The 26,636-nt window shown below is 38.6% G+C and overlaps 1 protein-coding gene across 1 annotated transcript in view; it reads right to left on the bottom strand.

The window, feature by feature from the left end:
• The window catches only part of LOC121440230 (AF4/FMR2 family member 2-like), a 496,090-nt gene that overhangs the window by 168,475 nt on the left and 300,979 nt on the right, over positions 1-26,636 (bottom strand). The window contains exon 4 of the mRNA XM_041640968.1: positions 23,903-23,947. Coding sequence (XP_041496902.1) covers positions 23,903-23,947 — 45 coding nt within the window. The remainder of the gene's footprint in view (positions 1-23,902; positions 23,948-26,636) is intronic.

The following is a 26,636-nucleotide window of genomic DNA, read 5'->3' as shown; positions in this document are numbered from 1 at the left end:
CTGAAGATCTGAGAGTAAAACAGTCCCACTGGTCAGGCTTACAGACCAGATCATGGTAACACACACCTTTAATCCCAGTAACCACAATGACACACACTTTAATCCCAGAGCCACTCTGGTTGCCATAGAAATTGGGCAGTACCTGCCTTTAATGATGGTTGGACACACCTTTAGTCACAGCCCTAGAGAGGAATATAAGATGGGGGAAGATAGCTCTCCGAAGCAGTTTTCTTCTGAGATTCCAGGAGGCAGGATTGCCATTTTCAGACTGAGGTCGAGGTAAGAGCCAGTGGCGGCTGTTTTGCTTTTCGGACCTTCAGGTTGAACCCCAATTTCTGACCTTGATATTTTATTATTCATGCTTCACTCAAGGGCCTTTATAACCCCACCATAAAAAATTAGCATACTGAGACCACTCAGGACACAGGTTCCTTCCAGGAAGTGTAGGAAGATGGTATTGGCATAGTATATCTCGGCTACAGCAAAGCAAAGGTCACATACATATCTTGCAGAATAGAGAAGGACAGTTAGAAGCTGTCAGAATAGTGTTGTCAGACAGGTGAAGGCTGTCAGAGGAAGAGATTCGGGATCTGCTTTATGGACGAGTTTTATGAGGAGAACAGGAGACAGAGACTGATTAAGCAGTTTTAGGACAAGGACCTCAAAAGTGGGCAGTCTTACCTTGGCCCCAAATTATGAATGCCCTTGGTTCTTTCTTGACCAGAAGCCAGTAATATCAGAAAATAACACTTATTTCTAATCTAGTTTCTTGATATCTTCTTTCTTCTTCTACAAAACTTAAATGAGTAATTTTAACTGGTATCTATGCAGAACTTGATTGAAACTGAGTGTCATCTGAACCTCTAATAGGTGGATTGACTGGACTGATTCATTCATATCCCCATATCTCACACCAGTTTTGACATAAGTCTCATAAAAGACACTAGCGTAGCAGCTTGGTGGTTCTGCTACACCAGCCTCTCTCTCTTTTTCTTTTGAACTCACGTCTGTAATCCTATAATAAAACTCTTTTCTAAACTCATCCTCCTATTGCCCTTTAATTTCTTATTTAACTTCAAGAGACAGAGATGCCAGAAGCCTTGGTTGGCTCTGAAGGCCATTGATTTTTGTCAGACACTATCTCTCCAAGCGAAATACATATCTGAGCTGGGAGAGTTCCTGCCACACTCAGGACTCCCTGTCCTTCTGTTTCACTATGAGTAAAAGGTTTTAGGGAACAATTTTGGTTCAGACTAAGAGAGAAATTCCAATCATGTGAGCCCTCCAACCTCTGACTTTTCTATCTTAGAAAGCAGTGAATGAATACTCAGTTGTTTAAGGTGGGATGTTCACTACTGAGAATAATGGAAAGGGGATTTCTAGGAAGGGGCAGGGGATCGAGCTGCACATTGTTCATCTCTGTATAGTCAACAATATGTAAAAGAAGACAGATATTTGATTGTGTGTTTGTCTCTGTCTCTCTCCTGCCCCTCTGTATGCAACTATGCGTGTGGGTGTGTGTTTGTGTGTCTCTGTGTGTGATATAAATATAGACAATTGAATTGGCTGAGGAAATTCATCATTCTTCCAAAAATCAGTCTTGGGGAGGCTGTAGGAAGAGAGCCTGCTGTCTCACAGCGAGGCAGCTTACATCTTAATTTGGCTGACTTGAAAAGTCCAACAACAGTGGAAGCAGAGAATTCCCTGGATTTGATCACTAGCTATTCCTGCCGAGCCTTTCTAGTGGTCAGAACACTGTTCCGCACTTGACTGAAGAACATTCTTCTGTTTGTAATGCTTTTACAACAGCCTCCAGAGATTGGAGCCCTGATTCCTGTGCGTGCTGGCAACAAGGAAGTAGAAAATCAACCGTTACATTAAATACAACTTCCAAATAATGACATAACAACAGCCCAATACCAAATACAATTCACTACACAAAAGAAGACTAATTCTTTTAAAAGTTAAAATAAATTTATGCTTTCACTAACTTGTTACTAAACTCCTGACAATAACTTCTTTAAATATGTAATTTGGGCTTTATTCAAACTTTTCAGGGCTAGAAACTGTTTCAGGAAATCTGGAAAAACTATCCCTTGCTTTACAACTGTGAGTAGAAAATGTGTGGCTCATATAGGTTATTTTCATTCTGAAAGCCCCCAAACCAAGTTTATACATGAAAAAACCCTAGTTCTAAGTTACAAGTGGGAAGCATGATCATTAATGCCACAGAATTATGTCATGTGCTCAATCAGACCACAATGAATGTAATGAGAGCTTTTATAACAAGGAGTAAAGAGTCCGTACAACTTTTTGTTTGGTTTTGTCTTATATTTTGTTTCTCAAGGCAGGGTTTCTCTGTGTGGCCTGGGATGTCCTGGAGCTCACTCTATAGACCAGACAGGCTTCTGACTGAGAGATCTGCCTGCCTCTGCCTCCAGAGTGCTGGAATTGAAGGAGTGCACTACCACATCTGGCAGCGTCTGTAGCAAATTCTTTTAGGTCACTACTTTCCCACACATCCTATCCTCATACACTTCAGAGAAAGCTCCTCATAGAGAGCAGTGAAAGAGAAGAAAACTACATAGTGAAAATCTGCTGCAATCTGAGCGAGGCCATAGTTTATGGAGCAGACACATTTGTCATTCCTAACAGGTGCTGACCTTGTAAACTTCAGTCCTTATCGGAAAGCCTGTATAAATTAGGTTGAACTGGTCGGAACAACAGACTCCCCACGTTGCTGAGAAAGGCCATTAGACTGTACAATGCTAAACTGTTTGGTGTCTGTGATAAAGGTAACATTAACACAAATTCAAGGGGTAGAAATACAAGAACTGGCCTTAGGGAAACTAGTTTTACACAGATCAGGATCAAATAGAAGTCCAGTTACAGTTTCTGCTCAGTGGTCAGTAAAAACATCTGAGGATTCTGAGATTCTCGGGGTTTAGGTCCTACCTTTGAACCTGTCTTCTTAATTCTTAAGCCAAGTTTGACAATATAGTACTCCCACTCTTTTTTATAACGCTATCCTGTATCTAGCTCTTCTGTTTCAAATTATTTTGTCATAAACTATTCTTAAATGATTAACACTTAAAAGACTCGAACCACATCCCGAGTCTTTCATAATGTTATGGCCATGCTTCTTTTTCTTTTGCAGTTATTTTCTAGGTGGAATGCTGTTCTATATCCTCCTAAAATGAGAAGCTTCTTTTAGAGTTACTCTCCAGTTGCACCTTTCTGTGTAGTTCAGGCTAATCAACATAAGAGATGCCATAACTTCATTGTATTTTTTTTCTCCAAGCAGTATATTTAATGATCTACATCTAATCTTGTTCATTCAAATATCATTTATTTAATGTATACTTTCTACAAGGTTTCTAAGAGTCATCAGGATAGAGCAGGCCTAGGCATGGGATCCAGCTGTGCTAGCAGTAGGCAGAATATTAGGGAGCAGAATATATGTAAGATAATGAAAATTGATAGTTATCATTCAAATTAGAGCACAAACAAACTTGTCAGTCTTTTTTATTCCTAAAAAAGCAGCATGAAATTTATTATCATATTCTATAAATTACCAAGGGGATTTGTTGCTGTTCTATTGCTGGAGACTTGCATTGTGGAGATATAGCAACAGAACTGTTCTTTAGAAAGCCAGGTTGGACTGTGCATGGAAGGCACTAGTGAACAGCAACTGTAGGCCAAGGGGAGAATAAGGGTACTTTTTCTGTAAACCAGAGCCCAAGGCTTTGCCGGGTGTTATCATTCCATTAGTAAAGGCTGCTTCAGCTTTTCAAACATGGGAACTTTCTTGTAGTTTACACTTATCACATCAAGAAAAATATAGTAATGAGGAGTTCATGACAACTGCTTTTAGAAGAAATGAAGGCTCCCTTGCTTGGGTGGATCAGGATCAGAAATAATACCTATTTTCATGGAAAGAGACCTCCAGGCAATAATCTGGCTGTAATTTTGCTCTCTCATTATTTCTGGGCTCAATAGGAGATTCAAAAGGAACACTATCAAACCCCTCACTGGAGATGTTCTAGCAGGCAAATGCATCGCTGGGCGGGAGGGATCTCCACTTACACAGAAACCTTTCTCAGGCCGGGGTTTAGGTTGTTGCTTGTAATCACTTTCTAACTCTTGTTGACAGCCAGTTGTAAGCCAGAGGTTTAATACTGGACAATAGCCACCTACATCTTTCCTACCAGTTAAACCAGACATCAGTCCCACCCCTACCACAGCACCCTTGCCAGTAGCTCTTGCTTATGTAGCCTCCTCTGCTCTCCTGAAGGAAAACCATTATAAAAAAAAATCTTAAAAAAAAATAAACTTGGTAAGAAATTTGCAAGTAACCCACAGAAACTATTATGTAGCAGGGAAAAATCAACATGGCTAGGCTCTGGGTTAATTCAACACATATGACAAATTGCAAAGCTTCAAAGTGTGTTATGAACCTTGTCAACAAATCAGACACGTTCATTGTCTTAAAGATATGCAGGGCTACTGCGGAGGCAGATAGGTTCCTAGAGTGCTTGCCCTTCAGTCATGGGTATCTGAGTTTTTATCCTCAGTACCTACATAAAAAAGTCACTCATGGCAATGCCCCACCCTCCTTAACCCTGTAACTCTAGCGCTGAGGGGGCCAAGACATGAAAATCCTTGGGGCTGTCTGGCCAGACAGTCTAGCTAAATCAGTGATATCTAGGTTCAGTGAGAATAAAACAAGGCTGAGAGCAAATGGCACTCCATGTTAAGCTCTGTTATTCACATGCATGTGCATAGACATGCATGCATGTGTACTTGCACATACATTTGCATACACATGAATATTTATATACACATAGCATACATGATAATGATATTTATGGTGCTTATATATCTTTAATTAAGAAAGTGTAAGGGCAATTTTAACTCCAGCTAAAGCAAACTGATAATCCATAAATGGTTGAAATATAAGTTCAAAGGTATATTTTGAAAATGTAAATATTCAGAAGAGCAATAAAAAAAGTAAGCATAGCAATCCAGTAAGAGCATGAACAAGGACAGGGGCTAGGATTTACTGAATGATTCATTTATGTTGCTGTTGTAAATTTACTCCTGAATGTGGTAGAGTAGTTAGTTGTTTATTTTTCCTCTTTGATTGATGAGATTATTTAGTATAGAAGACAAAGACATGCAGCTAAGGAACTTCCACAAAGGATTGTTCAGGCCTAAATGGGCATCTGCAGCACACCCTTTTTCCCAAGTCTTGGCGACCATCACAGAAGAAAGAGGGGCAGAAAGATGATAAAAGCTACAAGTTAGGGAGTACTGTTGTGAAGCAGTGTTTTCTTGAGATGACAAAGAAGTTTAATTCATAACTTAAAAGACATAAGAAAAAATGGTTCCTGAATGTCTTGTGATGCCAACAAATACTTCAGCTGGATTCTTTACAAATGTAAACAGTATAATTCATGTGAAAAGGTAAAGAAGACCAACTAGTTAAACCCTTTAAAATAAAAATGATGATTCAAGTTATTCTATTTTAAGACTTACTCTAAAGCTATACATATCAAGAAATTATGGTACTGACAAAGAGTTTGAGGCATGGACTAATGGGAAAATGTGTACTCATTTAACTTTTTACAAAATGCAAAGCAAAAGAAATTCAATGAAAGAAGATAAAAAGTATTTGAGGTGTAGTTCGAAAGCATAGTAAAACTAATCTCATGCCACATACCAAAACTGATTCAAATGGATCAGTGACCTAAACAAAATTCTCATATGGAAACAAAAACTGTGGTGAACAAATATTATAACCTTGGGATTAATGAAAAAAATAGACTTTACTTCGAAATCATATCCCATTAAAAAAAATATAGTGGATATTATCAAAATCAAAAACATACGCTTAAAGGACTGCATCAAGAAATATTTTCAAATTACATATCTGACAAAAATATCATAATCCAGAAATATAACAAAAACTCAAGATCTAATCAAAAGGTAAAAAAACAAATCATTTTTAATTTACAGATGATTTGAGTAGACATATTTAAAAAGCACATATGGAAAATAAGCTCACAAAGATATTCAACATTATTTTTCATTTAAGAAGTAATAATAACACTAATAATAATAAAAGAAAAAATAAAAAAGAAATATAATTTATGATCACAATGATAAATCACTCCACATACATTAAAAACATTAAGCAAAAATATAAAAAGTCAATTATTTGCAAACATGGTAAGGAACCCGACGATTGATTTGTGTACTGCTGTTGTAAACACAGAGTAGTACAGATACTCTCTCTCTTTCTGTGTGTGTGTATAACATACATGTCACTGATTACCCTTTTTTATCTAACCTAGATATAAGGTACTCTAGAGTATCCTCATATAATTAACACTGCTGTGAAACCGCATTTTGTTAGACATGGTCCATCTAGTAAGCTGTTTTCCTGATTCTTTCCTGTGGGAATCTTAGCTATCTTTTTTTAGTTTCTCTATTGTCCACTGAGTCAGGAACTAAGTCCCTAATAGTCACATAAAACCAAAACCTTTAATCCCATATCCTTATGCACAATACATAATTGACATTGGATACTGACTACCTAGATTGTGATCTTGACTCTTTCTGCTTCTGGTTAACTACTGAATTTGCAAACTCCAAGTGTTTCAAATTTCATTATCTCTAATGGGAGGATTATTTTAGATTTGCTTTCAGACATTAGTTTGGTGATTCTATGGCTTATTATATGTGAATTTTTTATGATAGAACTAGGTACCTGTAGTGGCATTTCAATTGTATTTTAATAAATAAAGACTGCCTGAAGATTTGAGAGTAAAACAGTCCCACTCGTCAGCCTTACAGACTAGGTTATGGTAACACACCTTTAATCTCAGTAGTAATAATGATACATACCTTTAATCCCAATAGCCACACTAGTTGCCATAGAAACTGGGTGGTGCATGCCTTTAATGATGGTAGTACACACCTTTAATCTGAGTCCTTAGAGAGGATTATAAAATGGGAGGAAACAGCTTTCAACACACTGTCTCATTCTGAGATTCTGGGAGGCAGAATTACCATTTCAGACTGAGGTTGAGGTAAGAGCCAGTGGCTGGCTGTTTTGTTTTTCGGATCTTTAGGTTGAACCCCAATTTCTGACCCTGAGTTTTTATTAATTGTGCTTTTATTAATCATGCTTCATTTCGCACCCACCTTTTTGGGACCCAAATTTATTTACAAAAGAGCCATTTGCCTGAGACTTTCTAGCCACCAACCCAGGTGAGAGCTGGGACTGGAATTTCAACTCTGGGAATTGGAACCCAAACCTAGCACACCTGGGTTCAGGGGAAAAACCTCACTCCCAATATCCTTCTGCCACCGCCTAGTTTCCTGTAAAGATGGAAAATGCACAGAGAATCTGGATACTGTATGTTATTGTGTTGTCTTTAAATAGTTTGACTGCTGCGTAAGGAACAATCACTGCTAATAGATATTTGATTATTAATGATGCTGGATTAATTCAACCTATATATTTTGAAAATTCCTTGACTTCAAAATTTAAGTCAAAAGGTATGTTACTTTGGAGAAGAGATTTTGCTTTTGTTTCCACGGGAAGTAAGAGGCTGTGGATTCATTCTGGATTAAGAAAAATAAGGTTTAATCAAAATGACTTGACATCAAAATTTAAGTCAAAAGATATGTTGCTTTGGAGAAGAAGGTTTGCTTTTCTTTCTACAGGAAGCGAGAGGCTTCTGGGTAAAGAATAAGTTTTGATCAAGGAAGGCCCCCTGAAAAATCTCCAATGGGAATGAATGACACAGATAATCCAAAATTTCAGAGTACAGGTACCAAACAACAAACAAAAACTAAAAACCGACTAACGTAAATGTTTGGTATTACTGTGCTTGTATTTTGAGTTTTAACAAGCATATTTTCAATCCTATGTCAAATAATACTTAAGTGACTGATTGGGGAAATTTAGTCCACTATTTTGAGACCTCCAGCATGTCACAGATTTGATAGTGACCTCTATGCTATGAGATAAGTAATGTTGAATATTACACAACATATAAATTGAAACTTGTCAAAATATAGCATCATTGGCATCACTCAGAGCCTTGATACTAACTCATAAACTTTTGGATTTCCTTTTCCTTTTTCTGTCTTTATTCCCCTCAGTCCTCCAGATTGAACCCAGGGTGAAGTAATAAGGGCGGCGGGGCTGCGTCCCCAGCACCTCGGCTGCCTGCTCGGCTAGCTTATGCCCCGAAATAACAACACACAAACTGTATTCATTTAAACACTGCTTGGCCCATTCTCTTCTAGGCTAATTCTCACATATTAATTTAGCCCATTCTAATCATCTGTGTGTAGCACCCCAAGGTGCGCTTACCGGGGAGATTCTAGCCTATGTCCATCCTGGGTCGGAGCTTCATCCCGGGAGTGGGGCATGGCGTCTCTCTCAGGCGTCTGCTCCCGAGAGGAAAGCTGTTGAGACTCTGACCTCACTTCCTCTTCCTCCCAGCGTTCTGTTCTGCCTACTCCTCCCACCTATCTTTCAACCAATAAAATGGGCCAGGGCAGTTCTTTTATTAGCCAATGACCTTCCTCCATCACCAGGGCTTTGTAGGTGCTAGACATCTTCCTGGACTTTCTAAGATATGTATCTCTTCGTTTTAAATTACTAGTCTTGTTAAAATCTCTGAAATTCCCCTGAGTACTTCTTAACTCTGCTGGTTCATTCAGAGACATAGCCTGGAATTTTAAAGACTCCAGTTCTCTCATCCTTATAATGTTTTTACTTTTTCATATACATGGAAGTAATGTGATATGATGTGAGGTGAGGGACCACGGTTAACTAAGAATAAAGAGAATATTTGTGATGTTTTCTTCCTTCCCAAGAATGGTAGGGCTTTCCACTTGTTATAGTATTATTTTTATGTCTCATGGTGCCTTAGCTTGATCATATATCCATGATATTTTTACTGTTAAACTAAGTCATAAACTGTGACTTACATAAAATATAAATGGAATCTTTAGAACATTACATCTGATACTTAGCTGTTTTATCTTTTTTAGATTAATTTACTTGTTTTACATCCCAAACACAGTTTCCTCTTCCTCCTCTCCTCCCGGTCCCTCACTCTCTCCTCCCCTCTGCTACCCAATCCTCTTTTTCAAAAAATGTCAAACCTCTCACAAATATCAACAAAAACATGACATATCAAGTTACTGTAAGACTAAGCACCTCCCTTTGTCTTAAAGATGGGCAAGGCAACCCAATATGATAAATAGTTTCCCAAAAGCCAGCAAAAGAGTTGATGACAGCTCCTTCTCCTACCGTTAGGAGTCCCACAAGAGGACCAAGCTTAATAACTGTAACATATATGCAGAGTGTCAGGTCAGTCCCATGCAGACTCCCTGGTTGTTGGTTTAGTGTTTGTGAGCTCCTATGAGTTCAAGTTAGTTAATTCTGTGGGTTGTTTTGCTGTGTCCTCGACCCTTCTGATTCCTATAATCCTTCAACTCTCTCTTTATTGGGATTCCCTGAGCTCTACCTGATGTTTGGCTGTGGATCTCTGCACCTGCTTCTGTCAGTTGAAAGATAAAACCTCTCTGATGACAATTTGGCCAGGTACCAATCTATGTGTATAGCAGCATATTGTTAGACATTGTTATATTGTCGTTGGGAAAAGGAAATAGAAGAGATTTCATGGTGGATGAGGGTGGGTGGGGATGGGAACATGAGGTTTCAGGTTGGTTGGAGATGGAGAAGAGAACTGGAAGAGATGAATGGAAATGGGGTGCATCTCAGGTTGAGGTAGAAACTTGGTACAAGGGAAACTCCCAGGAATCTACTAGAATGACCCTAGCTAAGATTCTAAGCAATAGGGGCTATCTAGCCTGAACTGGCCATTTCTTGTGGTCAGGCAAGACTTCTAGTGGAGGGATTGAGTCAACAACCCTGCCACACAACATTAAATCTACAGTTTGTCCTGCTTATGGGATGTACTGGGATACGGGTGTTGCTTAAATTTTGGGAGTGGCCAACCAATGACTGGTCCAGGCTCAGACCATGCTATGAGAATGAGCTTACCTCTGATACTGCCTAGAACGCCATTAACCATTAAAAGCAATGTATAGACAGAAGGACCTCCCATACCACTCTCCTACTTTAATTTTCTTTTTCTTTTTCCTTTATTTTGTCTTGGCTAACCTCTAGAACAATATTAAACAATAGTGGTGTAAATAACACTTAGTCTCTTATTGACTGTAATGGGAATTCTAGTTTTCTCACACAAAAAAATGTGATATTAACTTTAGGGTTGACACAAGTGTGTCTTGACACTTTAAGAATTTTTCCATTTATTTTATTTTATCAAGAATGTGTATTGAACTTCCTCAAGTGTCTTAGTTATCTTATGATGATCATGTATTTTTTCCTTTTACATTCTATTAATAAATGGCAGTATTATATACAGTTTAAGTATTAGAAAGACTATGCAAACCTAAACTAAAATCCACTTGTCATGATCTATATTCTTTAAAGTGTTGCCTGATTTTCTATGTCAATATTCTTTTACAAGTCTTAGGATCTATATTCTTGAGTGATATTATTCTTCAGCTTTGCTTTTATATGATATTTTGTCATATTTATCTTTGGTTAACTCTCCTAAAATATTTGACAAACAATTTTTCTTGTTTTATGTTTAAAATAATTAAGTCATACTATTTTTGTAAAGAGTTTGCTTGAACTGACTCAAGAAATCCAAAACGAGACTCATACTTTTTAAGAGGTAAGATATTTTTATAGATAGTTATCTGCTGTGGGATAATGCTTTTGCACACTGTAAAGATTTGCCACTTAGTGTTGTTTTGCCTTTTTTTTTTCTCCCATCCCAATTATACTGACAAAGCCAGGACCAAGATGTTGGTTCTCAAGCAACAGTCAAAATCTATTTCTTCTTTAAGATAAACCTAGAACTCTCTTTGCCAAACCAATGCATTGTTTTGTTACCCTTTTCTGTATACCCAAGATACAGAAAGCAGGTGTAAATTTTACACATGACTCAAATTCACCTGCTTTCATCCAATTCAATGGAAAATAATGAATCACCATTTTCACAAAAAGAAACAGGTTGACAGAAAACAGACTTACTTTTATAGCTCACCTAAAATATATAGGACTCATATATTTACTAGCTATTTTAGAGGGACCACTCTTGCTCCCTCCCTGGATAGCTAAATGCTCCGTTGCTAAGTAACTGGTATTTGACATCATCTCTTTCCTGACATCTCCCCATGTGTGACAGGTCCTCATGATTCACTGAGCCAGTCACCTCGTTACTCACATTGCTCACTTTCCCAATGACGTCTGTAAAATAATTTAAAATTCACCTCATATGCTAGCCGTAACCCTTCAGATTGCACATGAAAATATTTAAACTGCTTGACAGGCTGCGAGTGCATTTGGAAGCACATTGGATGGCTTACCTTCATTGTTCACATAATAGTTTTTCTAATTAAATTTAGCTTCCTTTTTTTTTCTGGGTTGGTTTGTGCTTGAGAAAAGAGGAAATGATTACTGGGAAGCAAATAATGGGTAATATCTCTTACGGGCTAATTTGGTTCTATGAATAGCTCACCTCACATGTGCATGGTTCTTATTAATTCCATTAGTGGTTTGAATTAGTTTCAGAAAGGTAGTACTCCATATAATTTACTCAGTCAAGGGCATTTTCACCTGCTGACAAATTTACATATTTCACAGTATCATTTGGTAAGAGCTAGTCATCAGATTAGGTGAGGGTACAATCATTAGTTAGTTCATTTATTTGACTCTATCAATGTTAACATTAATTATAGTCTAAATTATATTTTGTAATTGTTGTCTTCCTTGGATGGACTATTATATCAGCATTTCAAAGAAACTATAATTTTAAAAGCCCATACCAGAATGGGATAGATGCTTTTAGAGACAGACCAGAGGGATTAATATTTAAGATAATTATATAGAAAATCTCCTACATGAGCTCAGTTTGAACACTATTTACACACTCATTTGACAGGATATAAAATCAATTGCCTAAACATTGGTTAAATATGTAAGAGAAATTTTACTGAAAGGTCCTTGATTCCTCTGTATAATTATGATAATATAATCAAATTTTCTTTCAGGCAAAATTGTCTGACCAATTTTGTTCTCTGATCCGTTTTATCTTCTTCTTCATATAGACTTTTTCATTAACCCCGTTAAAGGTTAAGAATAACAAGTACTGTATATAGCTGTCCTGTAATTATTTGGTAAGTTTGTTCCATGGTAAAACTGTAAACAAAAATATAAAACCGATGAGTATTCTGTAGAGACACAAATCAGCTGTAATGAAAAAGTGCTGCCCATGTAGGTGTTTACCAACCTAATCCATATGGCAGGGGAAATTGTAAGAAAGTACAGTTTATCAAATACATTTCCTAAATCCTAGATAGCAAATTCAGCATTTCTCATAAACAGTGAATTACCCTTACAGATGTTTGCCTATGAAATTATCATCTACAGAAGGTACTTTGCTAGGAAACACAATCTGTTCATCATCAAATCTAAGAGACACATGCTATCTGCATTTTTGACTCTAGAAAGGATTTAATTGATAGTTTGTTGACATTTTATGTAAATTCTTGCTAGAAACAAATAAATCATATTGTTGCAGAGCAAATAATCACTGAACATTCATCCTTAGCTAGTAGCATTTAGAGCATTCTACTCTCATTGGCTTAATGCTCCCAGAAATAATGACTCTATGATGCATAAAATCCCATAGAGCTCAGAAAAGAGGCTGTTGGTGTTGCCATATTATTACTTACAAGCTGTCTAGGAATCCCTGCATGATAGATGAATTTTAACTGTGAAATACCATCACTGGGGTAGAGCTATTGTTATATTTTATTTCTGTTTGCGTTAGAGAGTAGCTTGACTCTAAAGAGCAAATGGTACACTGATAAAAACAAGTGCACAGGCTAGGATGCACTACACAAATGGTTGCCTTAAAGTTTCTGATTTGTGAAATTTATACTCAGTAATAATATTCTTGTGAAGTACCAAATCCACTTAAATAATATAGCTTGCTTTGTAGGATTAAATCAGTTTTATGACGTTCTGTATCTGGGTGAATTCTAGTGTGTTTGAAGAAAAATTTAAATATGTTGGCATAATTTAATTTGTACAAATTAAGGAAATAACAGCAGGAAAAATACGTAATTCACTGGGGACATTATAATATTAACCATAAGGTGAACTGGAGCCTATTAAATAAAGACAAATTGAGGTAAGCCAAATGCACAAGAAGTCAGGATGGTTATTGAGACCTGGGGAACTGTGACTTAGGGCAATGGCTTCCCTTCTCAGAATCTGACTTTTCTCAGTTATGTAAAATATGATAAACAGTGCAACCTCTGAAAGGTTTTCTGAAGATTCAATAAATGCATGTAAGTGCTGTCCAGATATTAATGTTATTACTTCTTTTATCACTGGTAGTATATTTGCTACTGCTCTCTTTATTATTAGTTGAAATGAGACTTGTAATATTCAAAAATGGCAAGAAAGAACTGTTGTTGAGACTTGCTTGCTCAAACTATGTTGTTATCACTGTTCTTTAAAAGTGTAAAGAATGTCAGTCACTGTCTGAAGCAAATTTTCTGATAATTTTTAAGAGAATCTCAATGAAAGCAGGTAGCAGTGCAGTTGACAGCTAAGCACTATGCCAAGGTCACTAGATTTAGACAACAAAGAAGACTATGTTTTATTCTACTTCTGCCTCATGTAAGCTCTAAACTTGGATGCAGGTGATTTAACCTTGAGGACTTTGATTTGCTGGAATTATGAAGGACTACCATATTTTCTCAATAAGCATAATAAGGTTAAAGTGATTTGAACTGTAGTCAGCTACCACAGGAAAGTAAGTTACCTATAAGGTCCAGCTAGCCTGTTGTACTGTGACTGTGCCTGCAAGGGCATGAAGTCAAGAAGGAAAGTGCTAGAAGGTTAGGCAGCTAGGAGTGCAAAGAAAGGGAAGTTGAAATACTGTTCTGAAGAGAAGATGAGAAATGGTGAGAAGGACTTTCAGTGAAAGTGAGTTGGTTTGAACTTAAATAGTATTTTGAAAAATGGGGCCAAAATAGAAAATAGGAGGCAAAAGCATTTCTATTTACTGGGAGGCCAAAGGGCTGAATGAGGTAGACAGATGGTGTCACAACTGGCTCATCCAAAAATCTGTTCCAGTGTTTTCATATATGGTAGGGAAATAGGATTAGAGAGGACGAAAAGTTAGGAAAAGCATAATAACTAAAATATACATATTAAAATAGCTTTCCCAGTGACTACTGTCACGAAACATAACATGATATAAATGTGGGAAAGAACTTGATAGAGGGAGTGAGTGGTTGACAGGGATGGAAGGGAGATAAGAGACTGTGGGTGAGAAGAGTAATCAGAGTGCATTATATACAATATATAACAAATTGTCAACGAACAAATATAATTAATAAAAAATTCCTTCCCTGGGATATGGGTAGAAAGGGGCTTTAGATAAACAGACTGAAGGAAAGCAATGTCAAGAGCAACTGGGATCCAGTTCTCCCTCCTCAGGGGGCTAGAGTCAGATCTTTTGGCTACACAGTCACTTTACCTAGGAGAGATGAGTCTTCTTTTCAATCAATTTAGTTTGAAAACCACAGAAGGGTTCAGGAGAAGAACTGAGAAAAGGAAAAGTTACTTTGCCTGTGTTTGAATCAATTTAGTTTGAAAAGCACAGAGGGATTCAGGGGAGGAATTTAGAAAAAAGAAAATATTTCCCCTAAGAAGGAGGCAGATGGGGAGTAAAATGGCAAATAGATTTATGGTAGAATAACCTTGAGATTACAAAGGTCCTGAAACCAGCAGCATGTATGTGTGATTAAAACGAAACAAAATCCCACAGCATGCTCTGCTGTGGCATGCAATGTGGTCTATAAAAATTAAGAATTGGAAGGGAGCCCGGGCACCTTCAGCTTGTGCTCCAGGGATGCCTGTGCTCTCCTAGATCTTGCCCTGCCTGCCCCGTTTTTCCATTTGTCCCCGGATCATTGGGCTACCAGGCGGCCCTGTTTAGGTGCTGAGGAGTTCCATCTGGATGGGTGAGTGTGTGCTATCCAGGAGCGGATTGTCCCGGAAGAGAGCACAGACCCCCCTCCCCCAGCTCCTTCTGCAGGGCTGTCTTTCTTGCACACGACCCAGCCCCTCAAGCCTGCGTTTTCTGCGGGGTCCTTTGCTCGGGAACAGTTTTCTGCTCCTACACTGGGGCTGCCCACCCAGAGCAGTGAGTGCCTTCCTACCGGGCCGGCCTCAGGGACCCCCGAAAGGGAGCACACGCACCTTCAGCTTTTGCGGCAGGGTGTCCTGTGCCCTACTCATCCCCGCCCTGCGCCCCAAGTTCTCCCTTTTGTCCGCGGGTCATTGGACTACCAGGCATCTATGTTTTGGTGCTGAGGAGTTCCATCTGGACAGGACAGTTCCTGCTTCTACACTGAAGAGATACACCTAGAGAGTCAGGCACAGCAAAGACTGGACCAAAACACCAGGCCGCTCCTGGCTCTATTTGAAGGAAGAGATGGGAAGGCGCCAAGGCAAGAATTCCTCCAACAACCTGAAAGGCAACATGACATCACCAGAATCCAGGGATCCCGAAATAAGAAGAATTGTACACCCTATTCCAGAAGAATTAGAAGAAATCGACTCAAAAGTGAATTAAATGAAAATTATAGAAGACCTTAATCAGGAGGTAAAAAACTGCCATAAACAATTAGAGATCACAAACAAAAAGGTAGAGGAAATGAATAAATCGTTCAAAGATACCCAAGAAAACCAAGAGAAACAAGAAAAAGCAATAAAACAGGTAAGAGAAACGGTTCAAGACTTGAAGAATGAAATGGAAGTAATGAAGAAAACACAAACTGAGGGAAGGATGGAGATGGAAAATCTGGGTAAACGAACAGGAACTACAGAGACAAGTACTAACAACAGATTACAAGGGATAGAAGAAAGAATGTCAGACACTGAAGATACCATAGAAAAAATAAACACACTGATCAAAGAAAAAAGCAAAGCCAACAAATTCTCATCACAAAACATTCAGGAAATCTGGGACACAATAAAAAGACCAAACCTAAGAATAATCGGGATAGAAGAAGGAGAAGAAATACAGCTCAACGGTCCAGAAAATATATTTAATAAAATTATAGAAGAGAACTTTCCCAACCTAAAGAAAGATATTCCTTTGAAGGTTCAAGAAGCATACAGAACACTGAATAGACTGGACCAAAAAAATACATCTCCTCGCCATATAATAATCAAAACACAAAACATACAGAATAAAGAAAGAATATTAGGACGTGCAAAGGAAAAAGGCCAAGTTACTTATAAAGGTAAACCTATCAGACTTATACCTGATTTCTCTATGGAAACAATGAAAGCCAGAAGGTCCTGGAAAGATGTACTGCAGAAACTAAGAGACCATGGATGCAGGCCCAGACTACTATACCCAGCCAAGCTTTCATTCACTATAAATGGAGAAAACAAAATTTTCAAGGATAAAAACAAATTTAAACAATACGTAGCCACACATCCAGCCTTACAGAAAGTAATAGAAGGAAAATTACAAACCAAGGAGTCCAACAAGACCACAATAAATCAAACATCTAGAGACCCTTCACCAGCACAACTCAAAGAAGGGAAACAAACTCTACTACTAAAAAAGTGACCGGAGTTAACAACCGGTCATTAATATCACTTAATGTCAATGGACTCAACTCACCTATAAAAAGGCACAGGCTAAGAGATTGGATACGAAAACAGGATCCAACATTCTGCTGTTTACAAGAAAGACACCTCAACCACAAAGACAGGCACCTACTCAGAGTAAAGGGATGGGAAAAGATTTATCAAGCAAATGGTCCTAAGAAACAAGCAAGTGTGGCCATACTAATTTCTAACAAAGTTGACTTTAAACTTAAATCAATCAGAAGAGATGGAGAGGGACATTTTATACTCATAACAGGAACAGTTCATCAGGATGAAGTCTCAATCCTGAATATCTATGCCCCTAATATAAAAGCACCCACGTATGTAAAAGAAACATTATTAAAATTCAAGACTGCAATCAAACCGCACACACTAATAGTAGGAGACTTCAACACTCCTCTCTCACCAATGGACAGGTCAATCAGACAGAAACCTAATAGAGAAATAAGAGAATTAATGGAGGTAATGAATCAAATGGACTTAACAGAAATCTATAGAATATTCCACCCAAATAGGAAAGAATATATGTTCTTCTCTGCAGCTCATGCGACCTTCTCGAAAATTGACCACATACTTGGTAACAAAGCAAACTTCCACAGTTACAAAAAAATATTCGTAACCTCCTGTGTCTTATCAGATCACCATGGATTAAAGTTAGAATTCAACAACAATGCTACCCTCATGGAAACTGAACAGTCAACTACTGAACCACACCTGGTTCAAGGAAGAAATAAAGAAAGATATTAAAGTCTTCCTTGAATTCAATGAAAATAAAGAAACAACCTACTCAAACTTATGGGACACTATGAAAACAGTCCTAAGAGGAAAGTTCATAGCACTAAGTGCCCACTTAAAGAAAACAGAAAAAGCACACATTGGAGACTTAACAGCCCACCTGAAAGCTCTAGAAAAAAAAAGAAGCAGACTCACCTAGGAGGAGTAGAAGACTGGAAATAATCAAACTGAGGGCTGAAATCAACAAAATAGAAACACAGAAAACAATCCAAAGAATCAATGAAACAAAAAGCTGGTTCCTGGAGAAAATCAACATGATTGATAACCCCCTATCCAAACTAATCAAACGGCAGAGAGAGAATATGCAAATTAGTTGGATCACAAATGAAAAGAGAGACATAACCAACGACACAGAGGAAATTAGGGAATTGTTAGATCTTACTACAAAAGCCTATATGCCACAAAACTGGAAAATGTAAAAGAAATGGACACTTTTTTAGATAAATACAATATACCAAAGTTAAACCAGGACCAGGTGTACAATCTAAATAGACCTGTTAGTCGCAAAGACTTAGAAGATGTTATCAAAAACGTCCATACCAAAAAAAGCTCAGGACCAGATGGTTTCAATGCTGAATTCTACCAGAACTTCCAAGAAGACCTAATACCTATACTCCTTAATGTATTTCACAATATAGAAACAGAAGAGTCATTGCCAAATTCCTTTTATGAAGCTACAGTCACTCTGATACCAAAACCACACAAAGACTCAACCAAGAAAGAGAATTACAGGCCAATCTCACTCATGAACATCGACGCAAAAATCCTCAACAAAATACTGGCAAACCATATCCAAGAACACATTAGAAAAATTATCCATTATGATCAAGTAGGCTTCATCCCAGAGATGCAGGGCTGGTTGAACATACGAAAATCTATCAATGGAATCCATCATATAAATAAACTGAAAGAAAAAACCGTATGATCATTTCATTAGATGCTGAAAAAGCATTTGACAAAATTCAACACCACTTTATGATCAAAGTCCTGGAGAAATTAGGAATACAAGGGTCATACCTAAATATAATAAAAGCTATATACAGCAAGCCGACAGCTAACATCAAATTAAACGGAGAGAAACTCAAAGCCATCCCACTAAAATCAGGAACACGACAAGGCTGTCCACTCTCGCCATACCTCTTCAATATAGTGCTGGAATGACTAGCAATAGCAATAAGGGGATCAAGGGGATTTGAATTGGAAAGGAAGAAGTTAAACTTTCCTTATTTGCAGATGATATGATATTCTACATAAGCGACCCCCAAACCTTCACCAAAGAACTTTTACAGCTGATAAACAGCTTTAGTAATGTGGCAGGATAAAAGATCAACTCCAAAAAATCAGTCGCCCTCTTATACACAAAGGATATGGAAGCAGAGAGGGAAATCAGAGAAGCTTCACCTTTCACGATAGCCACAAACAGCATAAAATATCTTGGGGTAACTCTAACCAAGGTAGTAAAAGATCTATTTGATAAGAACTTTAAGGCATTGTCGAAAGAAATTGAAGAGGATACCAGAAAATGGAAGGACCTCCCTTGCTCTTGGATTGGGAGGATCAACATTGTAAAATTGGCAATTCTACCAAAGGGAATTTATAGATTCAATGCAATTCCCATCAAGGTCCCATCAAAATTCTTCACAGATCTTGAGAGGACAATAATCAACTTTATATGGAAAAACAAAAAACCCAGGATAGCCAAAACAATCCTTTACAATAAAGGATCTGCTGGAGGCATTACCATTCCTGACTTCAAACTCTATCACAGAGCTACAGTAATGAAAACAGTGTGGTACTGGCATGAAAACTGAGAAGTCGACCACTGGAATCGTATAGAAGACCCGGATTTTATTCCACAAACCTATGAACACCTCATTTTCGATAAAGGAGCTAAAAGTATACAATGGAAGAAAGAAAGCATCTTTAACAAATGGTGCTGGCACAACTGGATGTCAAGCTGTAGAAGAATGAAAATAGACCCATATCTATCACCATGCATAAAATTCAAGTTCAAATGGATTAAAGACCTCAATATCAATCTGAACACAGTGAACCTGACAGAAGAGAAAGTGGGAAGTACCCTACAACAGATGGGCACAGGAGATCGCTTCCTAGGTATAACCCCAGCAGCACAGACATTAAGGGCAACATTGAATAAATGGGACCTACTGAAACTGAGAAGCTTCTGTAAAGCAAAGGACACTGTCACTAAGACAAAAAGACGACCTACTGACTGGGAGAAGATCTTCACCAACCCTGCAACAGACAAAGTTCTGATCTCCAAAATATATAGAGAACTCAAGAAACTAGACTTTAAAATGCTAATTAACCCAATTAAAAATGGGGCACTGATCTGAACAGAGAATTCTCAACAGAAGAAGTTCAAATGGCCAAAAGAAACTTAAGGTCATGCTCAACCTCCTTAGCAATCAGGGAAATGCAAATCAAAACAAGTTTGAGATATCATCTTACACCTGTCAGAATGGCTAAAATCAAAAACACCAATGATAGCCTTTGCTGGAGAGGCTGTGGAGGAAGGGGTACCCTCATCCATTGCTGGTGGGAATGCAATCTTGTGCAACCACTTTGGAAATCAGTGTTTCGGTTTCTCAGGAAATTCGGGATCAACCTACCCCTAGACCCAGCAAATACCACTCTTGGGAAAATACCCAAGAGATGCCCTATCATATGACAAAAGCATTTGTTCAACTATGTTCATAGCAGTATTATTTGTAATAGCCAGAACCTGGAAACAACCTAGATGCCCCTCAATGGAAGAATGGATGAAGAAAGTATGGAATATATACAAATTAGAGTACTACGCTGTGGTGAAAAACAATGACTTCTCAAATTTTGCATGCAAATGGATGGAAATAGAAAACACTATCCTGAGTGAGGTAACCCAGACCCAAAAAGATGAACATGGGGTGTACTCACTTATAATTGGTTTCTAGCCATAAATAAGGGTCACGGAGTCTACAATTGGTGAACCTAAAGAAGCTAAGTAAGAAGATGAACCCAAGGAAAAATATATAATTATCCCCTTGGCTATGGGAAGTAGACAAAATAGCTGGGGAGAAAATTGGGATCTTGGGGGTGGGGTGGGATGGGGTTAAGGGGAGATGGGGAGAGAAAAGTGAGAAGGGGAGGATGGGGGCAACTTGGGGAAACAGGATGATTGGGGTAAAGGAAGGTTGGATAGGGGAGCACGGAAGCACAATTCTTAGTTAAGGGAACCACCTTAGGGTTGGCAAGAGACTTGAACCTACAGTGGCTCCCAAGAGCCCAAGGTGAGGTCTCCAGTTAGTTCCTTGGGCAGTTGAGGATAGGGAACCTGAAATGACCCTATCCTATAGCAATACTGACGAATATCTAGCATATCACCATAGAACCTTCATCTGGTGATGGATGGAGATAGAGACAGAGACCCACACTGGAGCACTGGACTGAGCTCCCAAGGTCCCAATGAGGAGCGGAAGGAGGGAGAACATGAGCAAGGAAGTCAGGAACACGAGGGGTGCACCCACCCACTGAGACAGTGGGGCTGATCTATTGGGAGCTCACCAAGGCCAGCTGGACTATGACTGAAAAAGCATGGGATAAAACCAGACTCTCTGAACATGGCGAGTAATGAGGGCTGATGAGAAGCCAAGGACAATGGCATGAGGTTTTGATCCTACCTCATCTTCTGGCTTTGTGGGAGCCTAGCCAGTTTGGATGTTCACCTTCCTAGACATGGACTGAGGGGGGAGGACCTTGGACTTTCCACAGGGCAGGGAACCCTGACTGCTCTTTGGACTGGAGAGGAAGGGAGAGAGGTGTGGGGGGAGGGGGAAAGGTGGGAGGAGTGGGAGGGAAATGGGAGGCTGGGAGGAGGCTGAAACATTTTTTTTCCTTTTCTCAATAAAAAAAATTAAGAATTAGTCATAAAAACTGGGGAATAAACTTTGGAAAGTTAACTCTTGTCCCATATATGGGAAATAAAACAGTCTTGTCTTCCATTAGAGGAAGTGTTCATTTATAACACTGCTGAAGAAAATGAACAAATTGCATGCCTGTACAATCAATGCCCCTCCCCCTCAGAAAAAGCAAACCAAACAACCAAAACAGAAACCAAAGCACCAATTTTTTCTAGATTTTCTTCCAAGCAAAACAGAAGGGCTTTCGTTACTTTTTCCAATGCTGCTATCATCTATCAACTTATAAAGGCAGACTGCCTATCCTTCCATGCTTAAGTGAAAATGTGCTGTTTCTCTCAGTGCTCCAACTGTGACAGGTGTTCTAGTTAATTCCCTCACTGTCACTGTGGGAAACATTTAAGCGCCAGGCTGGTCTTCCCCAAAGGAGAGAATTCAACTGTGACAGGTAAGGTGGTGACTCTTAGATAGATCTGGCATTCTCGGTATAAAGAAAAAGACCTGACTGACTGATGGACTTCATTTATGCTTGCTCCCACCCCCTCAGGGGAGTAAGAGATGTCCGAGGTTAGTATGTCTACTGAGTAAGTCATTTCTTTCATTGTTGCCTTTCTTTAAGGAAGGTGGCTGACAGAATGGAAGGGTTGAATGTAATTTCTTGTATCTACTCAATGGGGCAGAGCAAATAGCCAAGCTCCCAGAGTGTATCATACTTGTAGATTTCACTATGACTGCCATGCCTTCTTTCAAGCCCCGGGACCCCAAGAACAAATAATGAACAAATTGTTAGGTTCTTTCTTACAAAAGTGGCTGCTCTATCTTTAGTCTATACACTATCATCTCTAATTAGATGGGCAAGCCCAGTCTGTTTGATGCTCAAAAGCAAGGTCTTTGGGCTGAAGCACTTTCAGAGACAGTCATAGGAGGGGGAAGTATTTAGCAAGCCACCTTGACTGTTGGGAGCTTATTGTTCTTCACTATTCCTAAATAGCATGTTAGCAAGGATAAGTTTAAACACTAAGATGCAGAGAAATATCTTAAACAGGAACCTGTGCTAACGAGAGTCATACAATCTTACCTGAGGGAAAAGGGTTACTAAGTTTTCACTCACTCAGACTTTGTCTTCTTTTTTAGGCAGAAAGCCTGAATGGTTTCTACATGCCCACACTGGTCACCAATTAATATAACAATGAACATTCATATACTACTAGACAGTTTATGGGAGAATTATGGTTTTATAATCTTTGACAGACAAAGAAGGGAGATTCAGAAAGATGAAGTTGCCGGGCGGTGGTGGCTCACGCCTTTAATCCCAGCACTCAGGAGGCAGAGGCAGGCGGATCTCTGTGAGTTCGAGGCCAGCCTGGTCTACAAGAGCTAGTTCCAGGACAGGAACCAAAAACTACGGAGAAACCCTGTCTCGAAAAACCAAAAAAAAAAAAAAGTCACAAAAGTGACAAATGGTCAATCCAGGGCAGGAACTTGGTCCTACTAATCATCTTCTTGAAATAGTATATTAACATATAATGGCAACCAACAGAGATAATAGGTAGATACATTGTTCTTACTTTTGTTTTTTTTTTTTTTAACTGGTATGTTGACTTCCATGAAGGTTACTGCCACACATTCCCACTTTCTTCTTCCCAGTCGTAAGCAGGAGTGCCTGCCCATACATGCCATGACTTGTCAGTCTCCCCGTCCTCTCTCCCCAGCACACCACCTGCAGTCTCCAGAACCATATTGCATTGACAGTTTGTTTCTTCAAAGCTCTATGATGAGCTATCAAGAGTCAGCAGGCAGAAAGGTGAGGACTGAGGTTTGCTGCTTGAATAGGGAAAGTTTCCTAAAGAAGGTGAGAGGCATTTCTGTCTAGGACTCAAAATTATTCCTCAGACAAGTGACAAAATTGCCACCATTTTAATGACATTAGAGTGCAATTGATGGAAAGTATGAAATGAAGCAGGCGATAGAAGTAGCAGAGCATGGATGTTGAATGCAAGCATTCCTCATTATCATACTTCGAGGATTTAAACAAATACATTGCTTTCTTACCACCAATGGGAGTGAGTGTTATCTCTGACTCTTTTGCCTGCTCTTGGAATTCTTTCCTCCTGCTGGGTTGTCATGTGCAGCACTGACATGATGGGTTTGGTTCAGTCTTACTGTATCTTATTAGGGAATGATCAGTGGGAGGTCTACTCTTTTCTGAAGGGAAAAGGAGCGAAAAGTGGATCTGGGTGAGAAAGGAGGATGGACTGGGAGAAGAGGAAAGAAGGGAAACTGCAGTCAGGATGTAATGTATAAGAAAAGAATAAACGTTTGTTTTAAAAAAAAATACACAGAAATAAAAGTTCAAACTTACCCGCAGGATTTCCTCAACACAGCTTGGATCACTGGGAAGGCTTACCTAAAATAAACAAAATGCAGTAAACATAAGTAAGTTCCACTCAGCGAAGCTCTCCATATAGCAGTGTTCACTGTGGGATATATCATAAAGGACAGAGGAAAAAGCTAGAAACATTATTTTCCCTATTAAATACAAAGTGGCAATGTCTGCAAATGGCTAATTCGGCTTTGCTTTAATGAAACAGTGAAATCAAGTACAAGGTGTGGAAAGAAAGTAACTACTGATGTGCTGTAGGACACTGAGCTGTTTTCATCCCCTTCAGGCTTATCCAAATAGGGAACTTGACCTTGAGATCCTTCAGTCTCTCAACACTTGAACATAGTTTAGCATATTATTACATTTAAGGAGAGAAATATATAAAAAGACTTCTCTGATTAAATTGAATTCCCCTTCAACTCGGGCCAGTCAAATCTGATGCCTATACTTTTTTCATGCAAAAAAAAAAAAAATGAACTGAATTCCTGTGAGTACTGCACATTTGCCTTGACATTTAGAGGAAATCTCAGGCATATAGTAAGGGAATGCCAGGAATCATCTTTCCTTCTCTCTCTTTCTGTGACACTTGCTTGAGCAATCAAAATCCCACCTGAACATAAACATACTGAGGACATGCTGTATGTCAAGCAGATAACATTTTTCTCCCAGGGCTTAGCAAGCAGTAAATGCAATGATCCAAATTTCAAAGTAAGATTGCAGCTCCATTGTGGTGCATGATGGGGGACTTGGGAGTAGAACTATCACCTGGTGACTTGTCTACCTACCAATCGACATATTACTTGTGCAGCCTGAGCAACTCCTAAACATTTCCATTTTCTGCCCTTCAAATCTTCACCTTCTCTGGGATAAAAACCCCATCACTGGTGTTCTGGGAAGGAAAACAGTGGTTATCTCTCATTAACTGCTGCAATAGCTTAGCAGCAGAAGGCAACCTTGGCAACCTTGGAGCCAAGGGGCACCACAAAGTCACACAGTGCAACAGAGCTCAAGTAGGAGGTTTATTGGGGGGAGGTGCAGAGGTAGGCTCCTAGTGAGAGCAGGAGGAAAGGAAAGAGGTGGGGCGAGAAGGGATTGCCTTTTATAAGGGGATATAAGCTCATGTGCATAGGGAGAGCATTCTACTTAGTGGCTGTAGTAGCTCCACTGTCAAGTCTTGGCTGATGCAGATGACTTGCCCTGCTAGGTCCTGGAGAGTAGGCCTGTATAAATATTTGAACGCTAAGGACTGCTTTGAGGGATGACAGGAAAATTTCTGCAGTGTGAACACTACTACAATATCTGTGAACTCCAGACCTGTCACAAGACAGGTTCATCACTATGCTCACATTGCAGATAAAGTTAAAGAATATTTGAGAAAATCTAAAGTGGACTATGGCACAGATTTCCTCAACCTTAAAAAATATACAGGATTTCACATAAATATCCAAGTATTATAAAATTCATTATTGAACATCCATTGATTTCCATCTGAATTTATTGAATTTCTCCTATATGTAAGGGTCCCTGGTCCAGGAAGCATAAAATCCCAAGTAAGGGAGACAGGCCTTAAGATGGTCTCCACACATATTTCCAGGTTACACTTGTTATTCTAGTATAATTATTAACTGTTTTCCCTTTCATATTAAAAAATGTTCCATTTTGGATGAGAAGTTATATAGACATCCTTCCTAATGTAATAATACTTGAATATGTGTTATGAGACAATACAAATCAAGACAAAAATTGGCTATGCACACATTATAAAGAAACATAAATTATAACTTTCAAATAGGGACTCACCAGTAGATTGGCCTAACACAGTTAATTCATTCTTTAATCTACTCAAGAAATATGTTTTTGCAGGCTAAAGTATTCTTCATCAGGCTGGTGGGAAACAGAAATGCAATAGTAAGCAAAAGAAGGCACAGTGTTCTTCCTCATTGAGCTGGCATGCTTGATAGGATGGTGAAGAAGAAGATATTCAATATGCAACTATGACTCTGGGCTATAATATGCTATAAAGGAAACTGGTCCATGCATTCTGTCTCTAAAACATAAAAGGCTCTATGTACAAGTATGTATAGGAAATGATCCAATCCACATTCCATTCCTGTAGTTCCATGTTGTAAACTTAAGGTTGTGAGAAATATGCCTACAGGTTTGGAGTCAACATGATCCCAAATTACTTGATCTTTCAATGTGAATCTTTATTTTAGAATTAAAATGTTTTAATTTTGTTTGTTTTATGTGTATGAGTGTTTTACTTGTATATATGTATGTGCACCACATGTGCCTGGAGGAAATGGAAGAAGGTGCTAAATCCCTTAGAACTGGAATCATAGATGGGTGTGAACAAGCTTGTGGGTACTGGGAATTGAACTCTGACCCTCTGCGAAAGTGTGAAGTGCTCTTAACAACTGAGCCACTACTTTAGATTTTGATTTTTAAATTGACAACTACTGATAATGCACAGAATATGTATTTCCTGGTCTAACATAATATTACACAACACAACTTATAATTTTCCTTAGTGATAATTCTTAGTATCAGACAACATCCCTACTAATTGCTCAGTGATCCAGCAATTGTGTTTTCAAGATGATTCTTAAACTTCCAATAAATACCTTTCCTAAACATGAATATTCAAAGGGTCGTACTGAAGACTTAAATTGTCATTGTTCCACAGTATCAGTATGGGCTCTGTAGATTAAAT

This window comes from Microtus oregoni, unplaced genomic scaffold (genome assembly GCF_018167655.1).
Source record: "Microtus oregoni isolate MIOR12 unplaced genomic scaffold, Mior012 000067F_000, whole genome shotgun sequence".
Taxonomy (NCBI): domain Eukaryota; kingdom Metazoa; phylum Chordata; class Mammalia; order Rodentia; family Cricetidae; genus Microtus; species Microtus oregoni.
Note: the sequence above shows the minus strand (reverse complement) of the source record. Positions and strands in the feature narration are given on the sequence as shown.